Genomic DNA, 20,370 nt, shown 5'->3' with positions numbered 1-20,370 from the left:
CACTGTAGATAATATGTAAGAAATAAAACACTAACATGACAGAAAAACACATAATACAATTTATTTATTTATTGGTACATAAATAAAGTTGTGGAACATCCATCAAATTAGTTCATGTCATCATCTATGTCAGAAGTATACAATCTATGGGGCATGAAGGAATTGCAAGGGAATGGAGATGAAAAATAATATGTCACAAATGTGACTTTCGATTTTTTTTAAGAAAGAGAAAATGGCTGAAAATTTTGGCTGAAAAACCATGAAATATGCCTGCAACAAAGTTTAAAATCTACCACTTTACAAATAATATTGATGATAACTATAATTGGACAGCAAAAGAAAAGGCTGTTTGTTTGCTTTGCTCTCCTGCACTGCAGTCACTCCATCCGCTATTCAGAATATATGTGCGTGTGCAATCATTTGACTGCAATCATTTTGTGTTGAAAATGGGCAAAACGTGGAGAGTTTGATATTTTATTGTTCAGCTGAGACTCTGTAGTTTGGATATAAAATGTATTTTTAGTTTTCAGAACAAATTGAGAACTGTCACGAATAAGCTTGTTCAAAGTTCAAACTTTTCTTCAACTTCAACTGGTTTTGTTTCTAATATTATTTGATTTCATGGCTCCTTCGTAACACCTTCATTTTTTAAACTACTAAATCAGGCCGTAATGAGATCAGGCTGGTGAATGGTCCGAGTACCTGTTGTGGCCGAGTGGAGATCCAGCACAATGGCCGTTGGGGAACAGTGTGTGATGATTACTGGGACTTGAAGGATGCAGAGGTGGTGTGTAGACAGCTTAGATGTGGTAAAGCCATCAGCGCTCCTCGTAATGCCCGCTTTGGTCAGGGAAGTGAACCAACCTGGCTGGATGATGTTCAGTGTAATGGAACTGAGAGCTACATAGATCACTGCTCACACAGAGGATTTGGAGTGGAGAACTGTGGACATGGTGAAGATGCTGGAGTCGTCTGCTCAAGTAAGTTATCATTCTTTCTTGTTGCAATACCCTGTTTAAAGTAATTATATTTACAAAATTATTCAATATACTTCTTTATTATAAGACCTGCAGACTCCCACATTGACTCGGATCTCTCCAAACTCTGTGGTCTCACCTGGAGAAGTCCTTCAGTTCCGATGTACCACACCCAGCCCAACATGCATCTCTGTGGACTTCAGGTTGTATAAAGACGGGACTTCAATAAAGAATCAAACTGCAGAGTCTACAACAACATTTAATCTGACTGTAGATGCCTCACATCAGGGCCAGTACACCTGTGACTACTCATACAGGGAAAGTAACTCCATATCATCCAGGAGCAACTCCATTACCATCACTGTGGGTAAGTGCAGAGAGGATGTTATACTGAACAGCATTAAGTCATTAATTAATTATTAAATGCTGTTCAAATAGTTGCCATTGATTATCCATAAGTTATATCTGATTTAAATAGCATTATCAAGACTAATACATAAATACTGTAGAGATGCCTGGTCATGATCTTGAATAGGATGGCTAAAATATTCCACTATCTATCAGTAACCTTCCGTTACTATTATTTAAATAATAAAACACTCTGTGTCATGCTGTTTTAGGAAACTGATCAACAACGGGGGGTGTAATGAAGTGGAGTTACCCATCCCACTGTTACTATTGTTGATTTTCCTCTAACAGCACATCCCTAAGGGTTTTATTCTTTTCAATACAAGACCAAATTCTACTCATTCTATTCTTTTTGGTTTGTCCATTGACTCTGCAAATTGTATTCTCCCTTGTAGTGCTTCTCTTGTCTCAGAAACTCTCGTCTCAGAAATGATTAGATTACACATGGAACCATGTACTATAATCACTGGATTGTTCCTAATGTTCTATTTTGCCCCTCCTAACCACCCGGGGTGGTGCTAGAGCACCTATATCCCTGTGACATTTTGGCAGCTAGGTAAATAATATAGTGTTCGCTGGATTATTACAACTACTTGAGGAGTTTGTATTTATATAGCAGCAGCCACAACAAGACAAAAAGGATGCAGTTAGCTTGGGTGTTTACTGATAATATTCGTGCAATACAGTCAATCCGAAGAGCCAGCATGCCCCAGTGTGTTAGAAAAAGTAACAGAAGATTTATAACTCTCCTATTTTACTGGAGCTTACAGTTGTCTGTGTGCTGGAGCTCTTGCTCGGGCACAGAACAGGAGTATAACCTTATCTTAGAAGAAGTGATAGAAGATTTATAACTCTCCTATTTTACTGGAGCTTACAGTTGTCTGTGTGCCCAAGCTCTTGCGTTTAGTTGCGAACAACCTACAGTACCTTTAGTTTTGAGCAACATGCTACAGAATAATATAACTGGGTGTAGAGCTGACTTAACCAGTGAGTGTGTGAGTACCCTGAATAAATGAATACATTACTATCCACAGGGGAGGGAGCAAAGAATCAGCTCCAACCCATGCTACAATATACTAAAGCTAAAATAGCACCACCACTCTTTCTTATGTTTGCCAGCCACTGTAGATAATATGTAAGAAATAAAACACTAACATGACAGAAAAACACATAATACAATTTATTTATTTATTGGTACATAAATAAAGTTGTGGAACATCCATCAAATTAGTTCATGTCATCATCTATGTCAGAAGTATACAATCTATGGGGCATGAAGGAATTGCAAGGGAATGGAGATGAAAAATAATATGTCACAAATGTGACTTTCGATTTTTTTTAAGAAAGAGAAAATGGCTGAAAATTTTGGCTGAAAAACCATGAAATATGCCTGCAACAAAGTTTAAAATCTACCACTTTACAAATAATATTGATGATAACTATAATTGGACAGCAAAAGAAAAGGCTGTTTGTTTGCTTTGCTCTCCTGCACTGCAGTCACTCCATCCGCTATTCAGAATATATGTGCGTGTGCAATCATTTGACTGCAATCATTTTGTGTTGAAAATGGGCAAAACGTGGAGAGTTTGATATTTTATTGTTCAGCTGAGACTCTGTAGTTTGGATATAAAATGTATTTTTAGTTTTCAGAACAAATTGAGAACTGTCACGAATAAGCTTGTTCAAAGTTCAAACTTTTCTTCAACTTCAACTGGTTTTGTTTCTAATATTATTTGATTTCATGGCTCCTTCGTAACACCTTCATTTTTTAAACTACTAAATCAGGCCGTAATGAGATCAGGCTGGTGAATGGTCCGAGTACCTGTTGTGGCCGAGTGGAGATCCAGCACAATGGCCGTTGGGGAACAGTGTGTGATGATTACTGGGACTTGAAGGATGCAGAGGTGGTGTGTAGACAGCTTAGATGTGGTAAAGCCATCAGCGCTCCTCGTAATGCCCGCTTTGGTCAGGGAAGTGAACCAACCTGGCTGGATGATGTTCAGTGTAATGGAACTGAGAGCTACATAGATCACTGCTCACACAGAGGATTTGGAGTGGAGAACTGTGGACATGGTGAAGATGCTGGAGTCGTCTGCTCAAGTAAGTTATCATTCTTTCTTGTTGCAATACCCTGTTTAAAGTAATTATATTTACAAAATTATTCAATATACTTCTTTATTATAAGACCTGCAGACTCCCACATTGACTCGGATCTCTCCAAACTCTGTGGTCTCACCTGGAGAAGTCCTTCAGTTCCGATGTACCACACCCAGCCCAACATGCATCTCTGTGGACTTCAGGTTGTATAAAGACGGGACTTCAATAAAGAATCAAACTGCAGAGTCTACAACAACATTTAATCTGACTGTAGATGCCTCACATCAGGGCCAGTACACCTGTGACTACTCATACAGGGAAAGTAACTCCATATCATCCAGGAGCAACTCCATTACCATCACTGTGGGTAAGTGCAGAGAGGATGTTATACTGAACAGCATTAAGTCATTAATTAATTATTAAATGCTGTTCAAATAGTTGCCATTGATTATCCATAAGTTATATCTGATTTAAATAGCATTATCAAGACTAATACATAAATACTGTAGAGATGCCTGGTCATGATCTTGAATAGGATGGCTAAAATATTCCACTATCTATCAGTAACCTTCCGTTACTATTATTTAAATAATAAAACACTCTGTGTCATGCTGTTTTAGGAAACTGATCAACAACGGGGGGTGTAATGAAGTGGAGTTACCCATCCCACTGTTACTATTGTTGATTTTCCTCTAACAGCACATCCCTAAGGGTTTTATTCTTTTCAATACAAGACCAAATTCTACTCATTCTATTCTTTTTGGTTTGTCCATTGACTCTGCAAATTGTATTCTCCCTTGTAGTGCTTCTCTTGTCTCAGAAACTCTCGTCTCAGAAATGATTAGATTACACATGGAACCATGTACTATAATCACTGGATTGTTCCTAATGTTCTATTTTGCCCCTCCTAACCACCCGGGGTGGTGCTAGAGCACCTATATCCCTGTGACATTTTGGCAGCTAGGTAAATAATATAGTGTTCGCTGGATTATTACAACTACTTGAGGAGTTTGTATTTATATAGCAGCAGCCACAACAAGACAAAAAGGATGCAGTTAGCTTGGGTGTTTACTGATAATATTCGTGCAATACAGTCAATCCGAAGAGCCAGCATGCCCCAGTGTGTTAGAAAAAGTAACAGAAGATTTATAACTCTCCTATTTTACTGGAGCTTACAGTTGTCTGTGTGCTGGAGCTCTTGCTCGGGCACAGAACAGGAGTATAACCTTATCTTAGAAGAAGTGATAGAAGATTTATAACTCTCCTATTTTACTGGAGCTTACAGTTGTCTGTGTGCCCAAGCTCTTGCGTTTAGTTGCGAACAACCTACAGTACCTTTAGTTTTGAGCAACATGCTACAGAATAATATAACTGGGTGTAGAGCTGACTTAACCAGTGAGTGTGTGAGTACCCTGAATAAATGAATACATTACTATCCACAGGGGAGGGAGCAAAGAATCAGCTCCAACCCATGCTACAATATACTAAAGCTAAAATAGCACCACCACTCTTTCTTATGTTTGCCAGCCACTGTAGATAATATGTAAGAAATAAAACACTAACATGACAGAAAAACACATAATACAATTTATTTATTTATTGGTACATAAATAAAGTTGTGGAACATCCATCAAATTAGTTCATGTCATCATCTATGTCAGAAGTATACAATCTATGGGGCATGAAGGAATTGCAAGGGAATGGAGATGAAAAATAATATGTCACAAATGTGACTTTCGATTTTTTTTAAGAAAGAGAAAATGGCTGAAAATTTTGGCTGAAAAACCATGAAATATGCCTGCAACAAAGTTTAAAATCTACCACTTTACAAATAATATTGATGATAACTATAATTGGACAGCAAAAGAAAAGGCTGTTTGTTTGCTTTGCTCTCCTGCACTGCAGTCACTCCATCCGCTATTCAGAATATATGTGCGTGTGCAATCATTTGACTGCAATCATTTTGTGTTGAAAATGGGCAAAACGTGGAGAGTTTGATATTTTATTGTTCAGCTGAGACTCTGTAGTTTGGATATAAAATGTATTTTTAGTTTTCAGAACAAATTGAGAACTGTCACGAATAAGCTTGTTCAAAGTTCAAACTTTTCTTCAACTTCAACTGGTTTTGTTTCTAATATTATTTGATTTCATGGCTCCTTCGTAACACCTTCATTTTTTAAACTACTAAATCAGGCCGTAATGAGATCAGGCTGGTGAATGGTCCGAGTACCTGTTGTGGCCGAGTGGAGATCCAGCACAATGGCCGTTGGGGAACAGTGTGTGATGATTACTGGGACTTGAAGGATGCAGAGGTGGTGTGTAGACAGCTTAGATGTGGTAAAGCCATCAGCGCTCCTCGTAATGCCCGCTTTGGTCAGGGAAGTGAACCAACCTGGCTGGATGATGTTCAGTGTAATGGAACTGAGAGCTACATAGATCACTGCTCACACAGAGGATTTGGAGTGGAGAACTGTGGACATGGTGAAGATGCTGGAGTCGTCTGCTCAAGTAAGTTATCATTCTTTCTTGTTGCAATACCCTGTTTAAAGTAATTATATTTACAAAATTATTCAATATACTTCTTTATTATAAGACCTGCAGACTCCCACATTGACTCGGATCTCTCCAAACTCTGTGGTCTCACCTGGAGAAGTCCTTCAGTTCCGATGTACCACACCCAGCCCAACATGCATCTCTGTGGACTTCAGGTTGTATAAAGACGGGACTTCAATAAAGAATCAAACTGCAGAGTCTACAACAACATTTAATCTGACTGTAGATGCCTCACATCAGGGCCAGTACACCTGTGACTACTCATACAGGGAAAGTAACTCCATATCATCCAGGAGCAACTCCATTACCATCACTGTGGGTAAGTGCAGAGAGGATGTTATACTGAACAGCATTAAGTCATTAATTAATTATTAAATGCTGTTCAAATAGTTGCCATTGATTATCCATAAGTTATATCTGATTTAAATAGCATTATCAAGACTAATACATAAATACTGTAGAGATGCCTGGTCATGATCTTGAATAGGATGGCTAAAATATTCCACTATCTATCAGTAACCTTCCGTTACTATTATTTAAATAATAAAACACTCTGTGTCATGCTGTTTTAGGAAACTGATCAACAACGGGGGGTGTAATGAAGTGGAGTTACCCATCCCACTGTTACTATTGTTGATTTTCCTCTAACAGCACATCCCTAAGGGTTTTATTCTTTTCAATACAAGACCAAATTCTACTCATTCTATTCTTTTTGGTTTGTCCATTGACTCTGCAAATTGTATTCTCCCTTGTAGTGCTTCTCTTGTCTCAGAAACTCTCGTCTCAGAAATGATTAGATTACACATGGAACCATGTACTATAATCACTGGATTGTTCCTAATGTTCTATTTTGCCCCTCCTAACCACCCGGGGTGGTGCTAGAGCACCTATATCCCTGTGACATTTTGGCAGCTAGGTAAATAATATAGTGTTCGCTGGATTATTACAACTACTTGAGGAGTTTGTATTTATATAGCAGCAGCCACAACAAGACAAAAAGGATGCAGTTAGCTTGGGTGTTTACTGATAATATTCGTGCAATACAGTCAATCCGAAGAGCCAGCATGCCCCAGTGTGTTAGAAAAAGTAACAGAAGATTTATAACTCTCCTATTTTACTGGAGCTTACAGTTGTCTGTGTGCTGGAGCTCTTGCTCGGGCACAGAACAGGAGTATAACCTTCATCCATGCGTTTAGCTGCAAACAACCTAGAGTACCTTTACTTTTGAGCAACATGCTACAGAATAATATAACTGGGTGTAGAGCTGACTTAACCAATGAGTGTGTGAGTACCATGAAAAAATGAATACATTACCATCCACAGGGGAGGGAGCAACGAATCAGCTCCAACCCATGCTAAAATATACTAAAGCTAAAATAGCACGCCCACTCTTTCTTATGTTTGCCAGCCAGTGTACATAATACGTAAGAAATAAAACACTAACATGACATAGAACAACACATAAAACATCTTATTTATTTACTGTTACATAAATAAAGTTGTGGAACATCCATCAAGTTAGTTCATGTCATCATCTATGTCAGAGGTATACAATCTGTGGGGCATGAAGGAATTGCGGGGAGTGGGGATGAAAAATAATATGTCACAAATGTGACTTTCGATTTTTGTTAGAAAGAGAAAATGGCTGAAAATTTTGGCTGAAAAACCATGAAATATGCCTGCAACAAAGTTTAAAATCTACCACTTTACAAATAATATTGATGATAACTATAATTGGACAGCAAAAGAAAAGGCTGTTTGCTTGCTTTGCTCTCCTGCACTGCAGTCACTCCATCCGCTATTCAGAATATATGTGCATGTGCAATCATTTGACTGCAATCATTTTGTGTTGAAAATGGGCAAATCGTGCAGAGTTTGATATTTGATTGTTCAGCTGAGACACTGTAGTTTGGATATAAAATGTATTTTTAGTTTTCAGAACAAATTGAGAATTGTCAAGAATAAGCTTGTTCAAAGTTCAAACTGTTCTCCAACTTCAACTGGTTTTGTTTCTAATATTATTTAATTTCATGGCTCCTTCGTAACACCTTCATTTTTTAACCTACTAAATCAGGCCGTAAAGAGATCAGGTTCGAGTAACTGCTGTGGTCGAGTGGAGATCAAGCACGATGGCCGTTGGGGAACAGTGTGTGATGATGATTGGGACTTGAAGGATGCAGAGGTGGTGTGTAGACAGCTTAGATGTGGTAAAGCCATCAGTGCTCCCACAGCGACAACCAAACAAGCAGCAACTAAAGGTGGCTGCAGTGAAGGCCTGGCAAAGCATCTCCAGGGAGGAAACTCAGAATTTGAGTTTTGGGAACATGGGCTCCAGACTTCAGGCAGTCATTGACTGCAAAGGAACTTCATCCAAATATTAAAATTATGGTCATATTTACAATTATGTCACTTTGTCCAAATACGTTTGAGCCCCTGAAAATGGAGGTACTTTGCTGAAAATGGCTGTAATTCCTAAATGGTAAAAGCCATATTTTTGTGGAACCTCTTAAAATAAAGCTGAAAGTCTACACTTCGATCACATCTGAATTGTTTTATTTCAAATCCATTGTGGTGGTGTATAACGGCAAAATCACAAAAACTCTGTCATTGTCCAAATACTTCCGGGCCTAACTGTATACATATATATATATATTGTAATATATATATTCTATCTTTTGTCTTTTATTTTCTATTAAATTTTATAGACATACAGTTGAGGACAAAATTATTAGCCCCCCTATGAAATTTTAAGTTTCCTCAAGATATTCCCAAGTACCTATTTAACAGAGCAAGGAATTTTTAACACAGTTTTTCTGAACATACTATTTTTCGTTAGAAGGACCAAAATATTTATATTTGCACACCAAAACATTGTTATGTAAGAAAAAGCTAAAATGACCAGGGATATTATTATTAGCCCCCTATAAGAAATGACCATTTATTAAGTCCTTTACCTTCACAGGTGATGTGCGTAAAGGTGATCAGGTGAAACAGGTGATCTCACTCAATAATTAAGTTAAATTAAGGTATAAAAGCCTCAGTATGGGTCATTGAGCTGTCAACAAAGGAAATCAGTTTGGACTTGAGACAAATAATTATTGATGCACATAAAACAGGAGAAGGATATACAAAGCTATCCAAGCGTTTCCAAGTCTCAAGAACCGGAGTGAGAGGTATAATCCAGAAATTCAAAGAAAGCCACACAGTGCAGAACAAGCCTGGCAGAGGTAGGAAGCGAAAGATTTCAAAGACACTGGAAAGAAAACTAGTGAGAGATGTGTCTAAAGACCCCAGAACAACTGCCAAGACACTGGCGAATGACTTGGCCACATCAGGAATCATAGTCTCTAAGAAGACCATCACTAGAGCTCTGCACAGGAATGAACTGCGAGGTTGCAGACCAAGAAAAACGTCTCCAGGTTACGTATGTAACCAGAGGGAACGAGACGCTGCGTCACGAAACGCTATGGGAACGCCCCCGCGTGACCGCGCACTGAATCACGTGTCTAATCCGTCCAATGGATGGGCGAGACGTCACGGACGGGGTGACGTAGCGACCCGGAAGCATAAAAGCCCGAGCGGCGAGCCCCGCGTTAGCTTACTGGAAAATGAAGCAAGCGCCGCAGGGACGCCGGAAGTGTGGCACCGAGACGCAGCGTCTCGTTCCCTCGGGGAACCATGGTTACATACGTAACCTGGAGACGTTCCCCTTCAGGAACTCGAGCTGCGCCACAAAACGCTATGGGAACGAGTATACCCACGCCACCAGACTTACAAGTCCCTGCCTCCAGGAGGAGGCAAGCCTAAGGCACAAGGACAGAGGAGCCGGGAGTGGCTCGCGTATCTAGGTCATAAAACCTGGCAAAGGTCAGGGGCGTGGACCATCCCGCCGCGTTGGAGATGTCCTGTAAGGACACACCTGCCAGAAAGGCCTTAGAGGCCGCCACCGCTCGGGTAGAGTGAGCCTTGACCCCCAGGGGACTGGGGAGACCAGAGGATTCGAAAGCCAGAGAAATGGATTCTACAATCCACTGGCTTAGGGTCTGCTTAGAAGCAGGAAAACCCCTCTTAGGGGGACCAAAGCACACAAGCAATTGGTCCGCCTTTCTCCATAGGGCAGTTCTGTGGACGTACGCGTCCAGTGCTCGCACTGGACACGTACAATTGAGCTTCCGATGGTCGGGCTCCCCGAAGGGAGGAGGACAGAAAGCCTGCAACACGACCGGCCATGGTGCCGAGGAGGGGACTTTCGGTACGTACCCCGCTCGGGGGTACAAGAACGCTTTGGCCAACCCAGGCGCAAAGTCTAAATAGGAAGGGGCCACAGAGAGGGCCTGAAGATCCCCCACTCTCCTAAGAGAGGAAATTGCCAATAGAAAGGCAGTTTTCAACGTCAGAAGATGGTCCGAAATCTCCTCAATGGGCTCGAAGGGGGGTTTGCAGAGAGCCTCTAAAACCACGGCCAGGTCCCACGAGGGGACCCGAGATCGAGCTGGAGGTCTGATCCTCAGCGCACCGCGGAGGAAACGTGCCACCCAGGGGGTGTCTGCCCACTGATTGGCCATCGAGAGGGGCGTGGTAGGCTGCAATAGCCGCCACGTACACCTTCAGGGTGGAGTGGGTCAGCCCCGCGGAGAGGCGGGCCTGCAAGAACTCCAGCACTGTACCAACTGGGCAGTGAACAGGGTCAAGCCGGTGGTCTCCGCACCAGGAAGTGAAAAGTTTCCACTTCAGGGCATACAGTTTCCTCGTAGAGGGAGCTCTGGACTGGAGAATGGTCTCCACAACCTCGGTTGAGAGACCGGAAGCGCGGAGTTGTGCCCCCTCAGAGGCCACACCCACAGCTTCCACAGCTCCGGGCGGGAGTGAAGATGGCCCCCCGCCTGTGAGAGGAGATCCCTCCTGATCGGAATCTCCCATGGGGAGCCGTCTAGGAGGGAAATCAGGTCCGAGAACCATACTCGGCCCGGCCAGAACGGGGCTACTAACAGTAGGCGAATTCCATCCCGGCACACTCTCTCCAGAACTCCCGGGAGCAGAGCGACCGGAGGAAAGGCATACAGACACAGCCTCTGCCATGGCTGTACCATGGCATCCAGTCCAAGAGGAGCTGGATGAGTCAGAGAGAACCAAAGGGGACAGTGTGACGTCTCCTGCGTTGCAAACAGATCCACCTGGGCTCTGCCGAACATACGCCATATGAGCTCCACCACCTTGGGGTGGAGTCTCCATTCCCCGGGCACCGGCCCCTGCCTCGACAGGGCGTCCGCTCCCACGTTGAGATAACCAGGGATGTAGGCTGCTCTCAATGAGAGGAGCTTCCCTTGGGACCACACAAGGATCTGGCGCGCCAGCCTGTAAAGGGGGCGTGAACGCAGACCTCCCTGGCGGTTGATGTAAGAGACCACTGTCGTGTTGTCGGTGCGCACCAACACGTGGCGGCCTCTTAGGTCTGGGAGAAAGTGTTTCAGAGCCAGAAACACGGCCAGCATCTCCAGGCGGTTGATGTGCCAAGTGAGATGGCGGCCGCTCCACAGACCACGGGCAGGACGGCCACTCATGACCGCTCCCCATCCGGTGAGGGACACATCCGTCGCTAGCACTACGCGGCGACCAGGAGCTCCCAGGACCGGGCCCTGAGACAAGAACCCAGGTTCTCTCCACACAGCTAAGGCACGGCGGCATCGCCGCGTGACCTTGATCATGTGGAGCGGGTTTCCTCTGTTTCGGAAAAACCCCCTGGTCTTGAGCCACCACTGTAGGGGTCTCATGTGCAGCAGGCCAAAAGGTATCACGTTGGACGCGGCTGCCAATAGGCCCAGCAGTCTCTGAAACTGCTTTACAGTGAGTGACCGGCCTACTTTCACTCTCGTGACTGCTGTGAGGACTGACTCGATCCGAGCAGGAGACAAACGTGCCTGCATCGTGGTCGAATCCCACATGACGCCTAGATAAGCGGTTCTCTGAGCTGGAGAAAGCACGCTTTTCTCGGCGTTTAGTCTTAACCCCAGTTCCTTCATATGGGCGAGAACGACATCTCTGAATGAGCTAAAGCCGCCATCTGCTCTGAATGAGCTAAAATCAACCAGTCGTTGATGTAATTCAGTATGCGGATGCCCTAAGGCAGCATCCACGCACTTCGTGAAGGTGCGGGGTGAGAGTGCTAGGCTGAAGGGAAGAACCCGATACTGGTAAGCTTCGCCCCCGAAAGCGAACCTCAGGAACTTCCTGTGTCGGGGAAGGATGGAGATGTGGAAATATGCATCTTTTAGGTCGATCATGACAAACCAGTCCTCGGACCTGATCTGAGACACGACCTGAGTGACCGTAAGCATCCTGAACTTCAGTCATGCGACTGAAAGGTTCAATTGCCGCAAGTCCAAAATGGGACGCAGCCCTCCCCCCTTCTTGGGAACAATGAAGTACCGGCTGTAGAACCCGGACTCTCTGACCGCTGGAACGCCGCCGCCTGAGCACGGGCCTGCTGGTATCTCTCGAAGGACGGAGTCTACAGCATCGCCAAACAGGCCCGAGGGAGTAAGCAGGGTGTCCATGAGCACGACCCTGTCCTTCTCTTTCATATCGGACAGGGTCACCCAGAAATGCCTCTCCGCCGCCACCAGGACTGCCATAGACCGACCAATAGCACGGGCGGTCTCCTTGGTGGTGCGGAGGGACAGATCAGCGGCCCGCCTGAGCTCAGCTACCTGCTCAGACGTCATCTCCCAGTGCTCATCCAGCTCTTCAAGCAGGTCGGCCTGGTACGCCTGTAACACCGCCATGGTGTGCAGACACGCACCGGCCTGACCTGCTGCCGTGTACGCCTTGCCTACCAGCGCTGAGGTGGTCCGCTGCGGCTTGGTAGGCAACGCCGGAGCCTTCAGGGACGATGCAGCAGCAGGGGATAGATAGCTGGCTAGCGTCTGTTCAACCCTGGGCATCGCCCTGTAACCGGAGTAGTCCAGCCCCGCCACATTAGCATAATGGGAGGAAGTGGGGCTGAACAACCGGGCTGAAAAAGGCCTATTCCAGGACCTCCACACCTCAGTGTGGAGGTCTGGAAAAAAGGGCAGGCTCCGGGGCGGAGGTGGTGGCCTACTGCGCAAAAAGCGCTCATCCAGCTTAGAGCAATGAGGCTCAGGCCGTGTCTCAGCGGGCCAGTCAATGTTCAGCTTAGCGACTGCCCGCGTAACCACCTCGAGCAGCTCCCCGTATTGAGGAGACTGCGGCTCTGGGTCGACGCTCTCCACATCGACCTCCTCGGAGGACGATAGGTGGAGCGCCGAGTCCGCTCCCCGGGGGGAAGAAACCGCAGAGCGTGCTTCCGAACCCAGGGAGGGGACAGTGGACCTGGAGGGTGAGGAAGGAGAAAGGGACGGGCCCGTCTCCATTCCCTCCGCCAGGTCCATCTGCGAGCCCCACGAGCGCAACCGCCGCTCTGCCTCGGCAGAAGCGGGGCCGGCACCGCGAGGCACGCTAGTGAGGGCTCCCTCCTCAAAGAGAGCCTTCCGGGAGCGGAGAGTGCGCAGCGGTAAACGCTCGCAATGTGCGCAGCCGGCTCCCTCGAGAGCCGACTGAGCGTGCTCCGCTCCCAAACAGGCAACGCACAGAGTGTGTGTATCCCCGCCCGTAATATATCGTGGACAGGGAGGAACACACAGCCTGAAGCGCTGCCCGCTCTCGCCCTTAGTTTTATCTTTGGCCTTTGGCATGCCGCCGACAAAAAAAGACAAACAATATACATAGAGCGCTTCCTGAAAACAGGAAGCTAACGCGGGGCTCGCCGCTCGGGCTTTTATGCTTCCGGGTCGCTACGTCACCCCGCCCGTGACGTCTCGCCCATCCATTGGACGGATTAGACACGTGATTCAGAGTGCGGTCACGCGGGGGCGTTCCCATAGTGTTTCGTGACGCAGCTCAAGTTCCTGAAGGGGAACTCCACCTTTGAAGAAAAGACACCTTCAAGCCAGACTTAAGTATGCTCAGGACAACCTGGAGAAAGATTATTCATACTGGAAGCGTGTCTTATGGTCTGATGAGACTAAACTAGAGCTCTTTGACCACAGAGACACTGCTTACGTTTGTAGAAAAAAGGGAGAGGCATTCAACCCAAAGAACACTGTCCCCACAGTGAAACACGGTGGTGGGAGTATTATGCTGTGGGGATGCTTCAGTGCATCTGGAACTGGAAATCTTGTCAAGGTGGAAGGGATCATGAATAAAGAAAAATATGTGGATATTTTGAAAGAAAACCTTAAGCAGTCAGCAGTGAAACTAGGTTTGAGTCGTCGCTTCATCTTCCAACATGACAACGATCCTAAACATACATCTCTCTTGGTGAAGAACTATCTCCAGACGAACAAGGTGAATGTCATCGAATGGCCTGCACAAAGCCCTGACTTAAATCCAATAGAAAATATGTGGGGTGGCCTAAAGAAAAATGTCCATGCCAGAAAACCACCGAATCTGGAGGAACTTGAGAGATTTGCCAAAGAAGAATGGGCCAGGATTCCTCAAATGAAGTGTCAGAGACTTGTTGACAATTACAACAAACGACTGCAGGCAGTTATCCAGCAAAAAGGATACACAATTGACTATTAGAATGTGGGGGGCTAATAATTTTGACCCTGGTAGTTTTTGTGTTTTGTGTAATAATTTCATTTCTGTGTGGAATATAAAATAATGTAAGCATCCAAAATAAAACTAGGATGTCTAAAAAAGATGTGTTAATTTATTTTGCTCTGGTTAAAAGCACTTTTGAAATACTTTTAAAACAATGACTATTTTGTAGGGGGGCTAATAATTTTGTCCTCAACTGTACTTGACATTGCTTGTAGTTGTTGTTCTTTCGGCTGCTCCCGTTAAGGGTTGCCACAGTGGGTCCTTGGTCCGCATATTTGATTTGGCACAGTTTTTATGCCGGATGCCCTTCCTCACGCAAACCTCCCCAGTTTTATCCGGGACTGGAACCAGCACTGGGAGTGCACTGTCGTGTGCAACCCCCAGTGGCTGGGGTTGGTTCCCCGTCGAGGAATCAAACCTAGGTGGCAGCGGTGAGAGTGGTAACGCCTAACCACTAGTCCTCCAAGTAGCTCCAGGTGTGCTAATAGTCCAGAAAAATATAACTTTTTATAATGTATTGCTAAAAAGGTCCTTTTTAGAGGACAGAGGGTGCAATGGTGGGTTAAAAATAGTAAGAAATTGGATTTAAAAGCATACAGCATAAGATTAATTATCTAATGAAAATAATGTAAAGATCAGTATTCATTATGTAAAAGTCCCGACCTCATTTTTAAGAAACGAAAAGGAATGAACAGAAATTGATTTATACTAGTCCATGTCTTGTAATATTGCAATGTTGTAATGAGATTCATTATGATTATTTCACATCTTTTGCTGTTTGTCTTAGATGGCGCTAACATACGACTTGCTGGTGGCAATCACTCCTGCTCTGGTAGAGTGGAAGTGTATTATAATAACCAGTGGGGAACAGTGTGTGATGACAGTTGGGACATGAATGATGTGCAGGTGGTGTGTAGACAGCTTGGATGTGCTAATGCTGTCAGTGCACCTCAAAGTGCCCACTTTGGTCAGGGAAGTGGCCCAATATGGCTGGATAATGTTCAGTGTTCTGGAAGTGAAAGCGCCATCACACAGTGCTTTCATAATGGATTTGGAAAACACAACTGTGGCCATGGTGAAGATGCTGGTGTTACTTGCTCAGGTACAGAAAACTCTTATATTATGACCTTGTCATGAATGTGATTATACTGCACTGATGAACTTTTATTGGTCAGTAAAAAAAAATACACAGGTGTAGCACAATTATATATCTGGCTGTCATTTTGGCAGCTAGGTGAATAATATAGTGTTCACTGGATTATTAAAACTACTTGAGGAGTTTGTGTTTGTAGAGCGGCAGCCACAACAAGACAACAAGGATGCAGTTAGCTTGGGTGTTTACTGATAATATTCGTGCAATACAGAAGAGCCAGCACTCACCAATGTCTTAGAAGAAGTGATAGAAGATTTATAACTCTCCTATTTCACTGGAGCTTACAGTTGTCTGTGTGCCAGAGCTCTTGCTCAGGCACAGAACAGGAGTATAACCTTCATCCATGCGTTTAGCTGCAAACAACCTTCAGTACCTTTACTTTTGAGCAACATGCTACAGAATAATATAACTGGGTGTAGAGCTGACTTAACCAATGAGTGTGTGAGTACCATAAATAAATGAATACATTACCATCCACAGGGGAGGGAGCAACGAATCAGCTCCAATGTGAGCTAAAATATACTAAAGCTAAAACAGCACCCCCACTCTTTCTTATGTTTGCCAGCGACTGTAGATAATATGTAAGAAATAAAACACTAACATGACATAGAACAACACATAATACATTTTATTTATTTATTGTTACATAAATAAATTTGTGGAACTTCCATCAAGTAAGTTCATGTCATCATCTACGTCAGAGGTATACAATCTGTGGGGCATGAAGGAATTGCAAGGGAATGGAGATGAAAAATAATATGTCACAAATGTGACTTTCGATTTTTGTTAGAAAGAGAAAACGGCTGAAAATTTTGGGTGGAAAAACCATGAAATATGCCTGCAACAAAGTTTAAAATCTACCACTTTACAAATAATATTGATGATAACTATAATTGGACAGCAAAAGAAAAGTCTGTTTGTTTGCTTTGCTCTCCTGCACTTCAGTCACTCCATCCGCTATTCAGAATATATGTGCGTGTGCAATCATTTGACTGCAATCATTTTGTGTTGAAAATGGGCAAAACCTGCAAAGTTTGATATTTTATTGTTCAGTTGAGACTCTGTAGTTTGGATATAAAATGTATTTTTAGTTTTCAGAACAAATTGAGAACTGTCACGAATAAGCTTGTTCAAAGTTCAAACTTTTCTTCAACTTCAACTGGTTTTGTTTCTAATATTATTTGATTTCATGGCTCCTTCGTAACACCTTCATTTTTTAACCTAATAAATCAGGCCGTAATGAGATCAGGCTGGTAAATGGTCCCAGTAATTGTTGTGGCCGAGTGGAGATCCAGCACAATGGCCGTTGGGGAACAGTGTGTGATGATTACTGGGACTTGAAGGATGCAGAGGTGGTGTGTAGACAGCTTAGATGTGGTAAAGCCATCAGCGCTCCTCGTAATGCCCGCTTTGGTCAGGGAAGTGAACCAACCTGGCTGGATGATGTTAAGTGTAATGGAACTGAGAGCTACATAGATCACTGCTCACACAGAGGATTTGGAGTGGAGAACTGTGGACATCATGAAGATGCTGGAGTCGTCTGCTCAAGTAAGTTATCATTCTTACTTGTTGCAATACCCTGTTTAAAGTAATTATATTTACAAAATTATTCAGTATACTTCTTTATTATAAGACCTGCAGACTCCCACATTGACTCGGATCTCTCCAAACTCTGTGGTCTCACCTGGAGAAGTCCTTCAGTTCACATGTACCACACCCAGCCCAACATGCATCTCTGTGGACTTCAGGTTGTATAAAGACGGGACTTCAATAAAGAATCAAACTGCAGAGTCTACAACAACATTTAATCTGACTGTAGATGCCTCACATCAGGGCCAGTACACCTGTGACTACTCATACAGGGAAAGTAACTCCATATCATCCAGGAGCAACTCCATTACCATCACTGTGGGTAAGTGCAGAGAGACTGTTATACTGAACAGCATTAAGTGAATAATTAATTATTAAATGCTGTTCAAATAGTTGCCATTGATTGTCCATAAGTTTTATATGATTTAAATAGCATTATCAAGACTAATACATAAATACTGTAGAGATGCCTGGTCATGATCTTGAATAGGATGGCTAAAATATTCCACTATCTATCAGTAACCTTGAGTTACTATTATTTAAATAATAAAACACTCTGTGTCATGCTGTTTTAGGAAACTGATCAACAACGGGGGGTGTAATGAAGTGGAGTTACCCATCCCACTGTTACTATTGTTGATTTTCCTCTAACACCACATCCCTAAGGGTTTTATTCTTTCGAATACAAGACCAAATTCTACTCATTCTATTCTTTTTGGTTTGTCCATAGACTCTGCAAATTGTATTCTCCCTTGTAGTGCTTCTCTTGTCTCAGAAACTCTCGTCTAAGAAATGATTAGAGTACACATGGAACCATGTACTATAATCACTGGATTGTTCCTAATGTTCTATTTTGCCCCTCCTAACCACCTGGGGTGGTGCTAGAGCACCTATATCCCTGTGACATTTTGGCAGCTAGGTAAATAATATAGTGTTCGCTGGATTATTACAACTACTTGAGGAGTTTGTATTTATAGAGCAGCAGCCACAACAAGACTAAAAGGATGCAGTAAGCTTGGGTGTTTGCTGATAATATTCGTGCAATACAGTCAATCAGAAGAGCCAGCATGCACCAGTGTGTTAGAAAAAGTGACAGAAGATTTATAACTCTCCTATTTTACTGGAGCTTACAGTTGTCTGTGTGCCAGAGCTCTTGCTCGGGCACAGAACATGAGTATAACCTTCGTCCATGCGTTTAGCTGCAAACAACCTAGAGTACCTTTACTTTTGAGCAATGTGCTACAGAATAATATGACTGGGTGTACAGCTGACATAACCAATGAGTGTGTGAGTACCATAAATAAATGATTACATTACCATCCACAGAGGAGGGAGCAAAGAATCAGCTCCAATGTGAGCTAAAATATACTAAAGCTAAAACAGCACCCCTACTCTTTCTTATGTTTGTCAGCGAGTGTAGATAATATGTAAGAAATAAAACACTAACATGACATAGAACAACACATAATACATTTTATTTATTTATTGTTAAATAAATAAAGTTATGGCACATCCATCAAGTTAGTTAATGTCATCATGTCAGAGGTATACAATCTGTGTGGCATGAAGGAATTGCGAGGAGTGGGGATGAAAAATAATATGTCAAAAATGTGACTTTCAATTTTTGTTAGAAAGAGAAAACGGCTGAAAATTTTGGCTGAAAAACCATGAAATACGCCTGCAACAAAGTTTAAAATCTACCACTTTACAAATAATATTGATGATAACTATAATTGGACAGCAAAAGAAAAGTCTGTTTGTTTGCTTTGCTCTCCGGCACTGAAGTCACTCCATCCGCTATTCAGAATATATGTGCGTGTGCAGTCATTTGACTGCAATCATTTTGTGTTGAAAATGGGCAAAACGTGCAGAGTTTCATATTTGAGTGTTCGGTTGAGACACTGTAGTTTGGATATAAAATGTATTTTTAGTTTTCAGAACAAATTGAGAACTGTCACGAATAAGCTTGTCAAAGTTCAAATCTTTGTTCAAGTTCAACTGGTTTTGTTTCTAATATTATTTGATTTCATGGCTCCTTCATAACACCTTCATTTTTTAACCTACTAAATCAGGCCGTAATGAGATCAGGCTGGTGAATGGTCCGAGTAACTGTTGTGGCCGAGTGGAGATCCAGCACAATGGCCGTTGGGGAACAGTGTGTGATGATTACTGGGACTTGAAGGATGCAGAGGTGGTGTGTAGACAGCTTAGATGTGGTGAAGCCATCAGCGCTCCTCGTAATGCCCGCTTTGGTCAGGGAAGTGAACCAACCTGGCTGGATGATGTTAAGTGTAATGGAACTGAGAGCTACATAGATCAGTGCTCACACAATGGATTTGGAGTAGAGAACTGTGGACATGGTGAAGATGCTGGAGTCGTCTGCTCAAGTAAGTTATCATTCTTTCTTGTTGCAATACCCTGTTTAAAGTGAATGCATTTACAAAATTATTCAATATATTTCTTTCTTATAAGACCTGCAGACTCCCACATTGACTCGGATCTCTCCAAACTCTGTGGTCTCACCTGGAGAACTCCTTCAGTTCAGATGTACCACACCCAGCCCAACATGCATCTCTGTGGACTTCAGGTTGTATAAAGACGGGACTTCAATAAAGAAGCAAACTGCAGAGTCTACAACAACATTTAATCTGACTGTAGATGCCTCACATCAAGCCCAGTACACCTGTGACTACTCATACAGGGAAAGTAACTCCACATCATCCAGGAGCAACTCCATTACCATCACTGTGGGTAAGTGCAGAGAGAATGTTATATTGAACAGCATTAAGTCAATAATTAATTATTAAATGCTGTTCAAATAGTTGCCATTGATTGTCCATAAGTTATATATGATTTAAATAGCATTATCAAGACTAATACATAAATACTGTAGAGATGCCTGGTCATGATCTTGAATAGGATGGCTAAAATATTCCACTATCTATCAGTAACCTTGAGTTACTATTATTT

At 43.2% G+C, this 20,370-nt stretch overlaps 1 protein-coding gene across 1 annotated transcript in view; it reads left to right on the top strand.

Annotated features, from left to right (window-relative positions):
- Positions 1–20,370, top strand: part of LOC113528062 (deleted in malignant brain tumors 1 protein) — an 84,519-nt gene that overhangs the window by 27,147 nt on the left and 37,002 nt on the right. The window contains exons 6-16 of the mRNA XM_053239391.1: positions 666–980; positions 1,066–1,344; positions 3,171–3,485; positions 3,571–3,849; positions 5,676–5,990; positions 6,076–6,354; positions 15,445–15,759; positions 17,044–17,358; positions 17,444–17,722; positions 19,473–19,787; positions 19,873–20,151. Of these exons, the coding sequence (XP_053095366.1) occupies positions 666–980; positions 1,066–1,344; positions 3,171–3,485; positions 3,571–3,849; positions 5,676–5,990; positions 6,076–6,354; positions 15,445–15,759; positions 17,044–17,358; positions 17,444–17,722; positions 19,473–19,787; positions 19,873–20,151 (3,285 nt within the window). The remainder of the gene's footprint in view (positions 1–665; positions 981–1,065; positions 1,345–3,170; positions 3,486–3,570; positions 3,850–5,675; positions 5,991–6,075; positions 6,355–15,444; positions 15,760–17,043; positions 17,359–17,443; positions 17,723–19,472; positions 19,788–19,872; positions 20,152–20,370) is intronic.

Source organism: Pangasianodon hypophthalmus, chromosome 13, assembly GCF_027358585.1.
Source record: "Pangasianodon hypophthalmus isolate fPanHyp1 chromosome 13, fPanHyp1.pri, whole genome shotgun sequence".
Taxonomy (NCBI): Eukaryota; Metazoa; Chordata; class Actinopteri; order Siluriformes; family Pangasiidae; genus Pangasianodon; species Pangasianodon hypophthalmus.
Note: the sequence above shows the minus strand (reverse complement) of the source record. Positions and strands in the feature narration are given on the sequence as shown.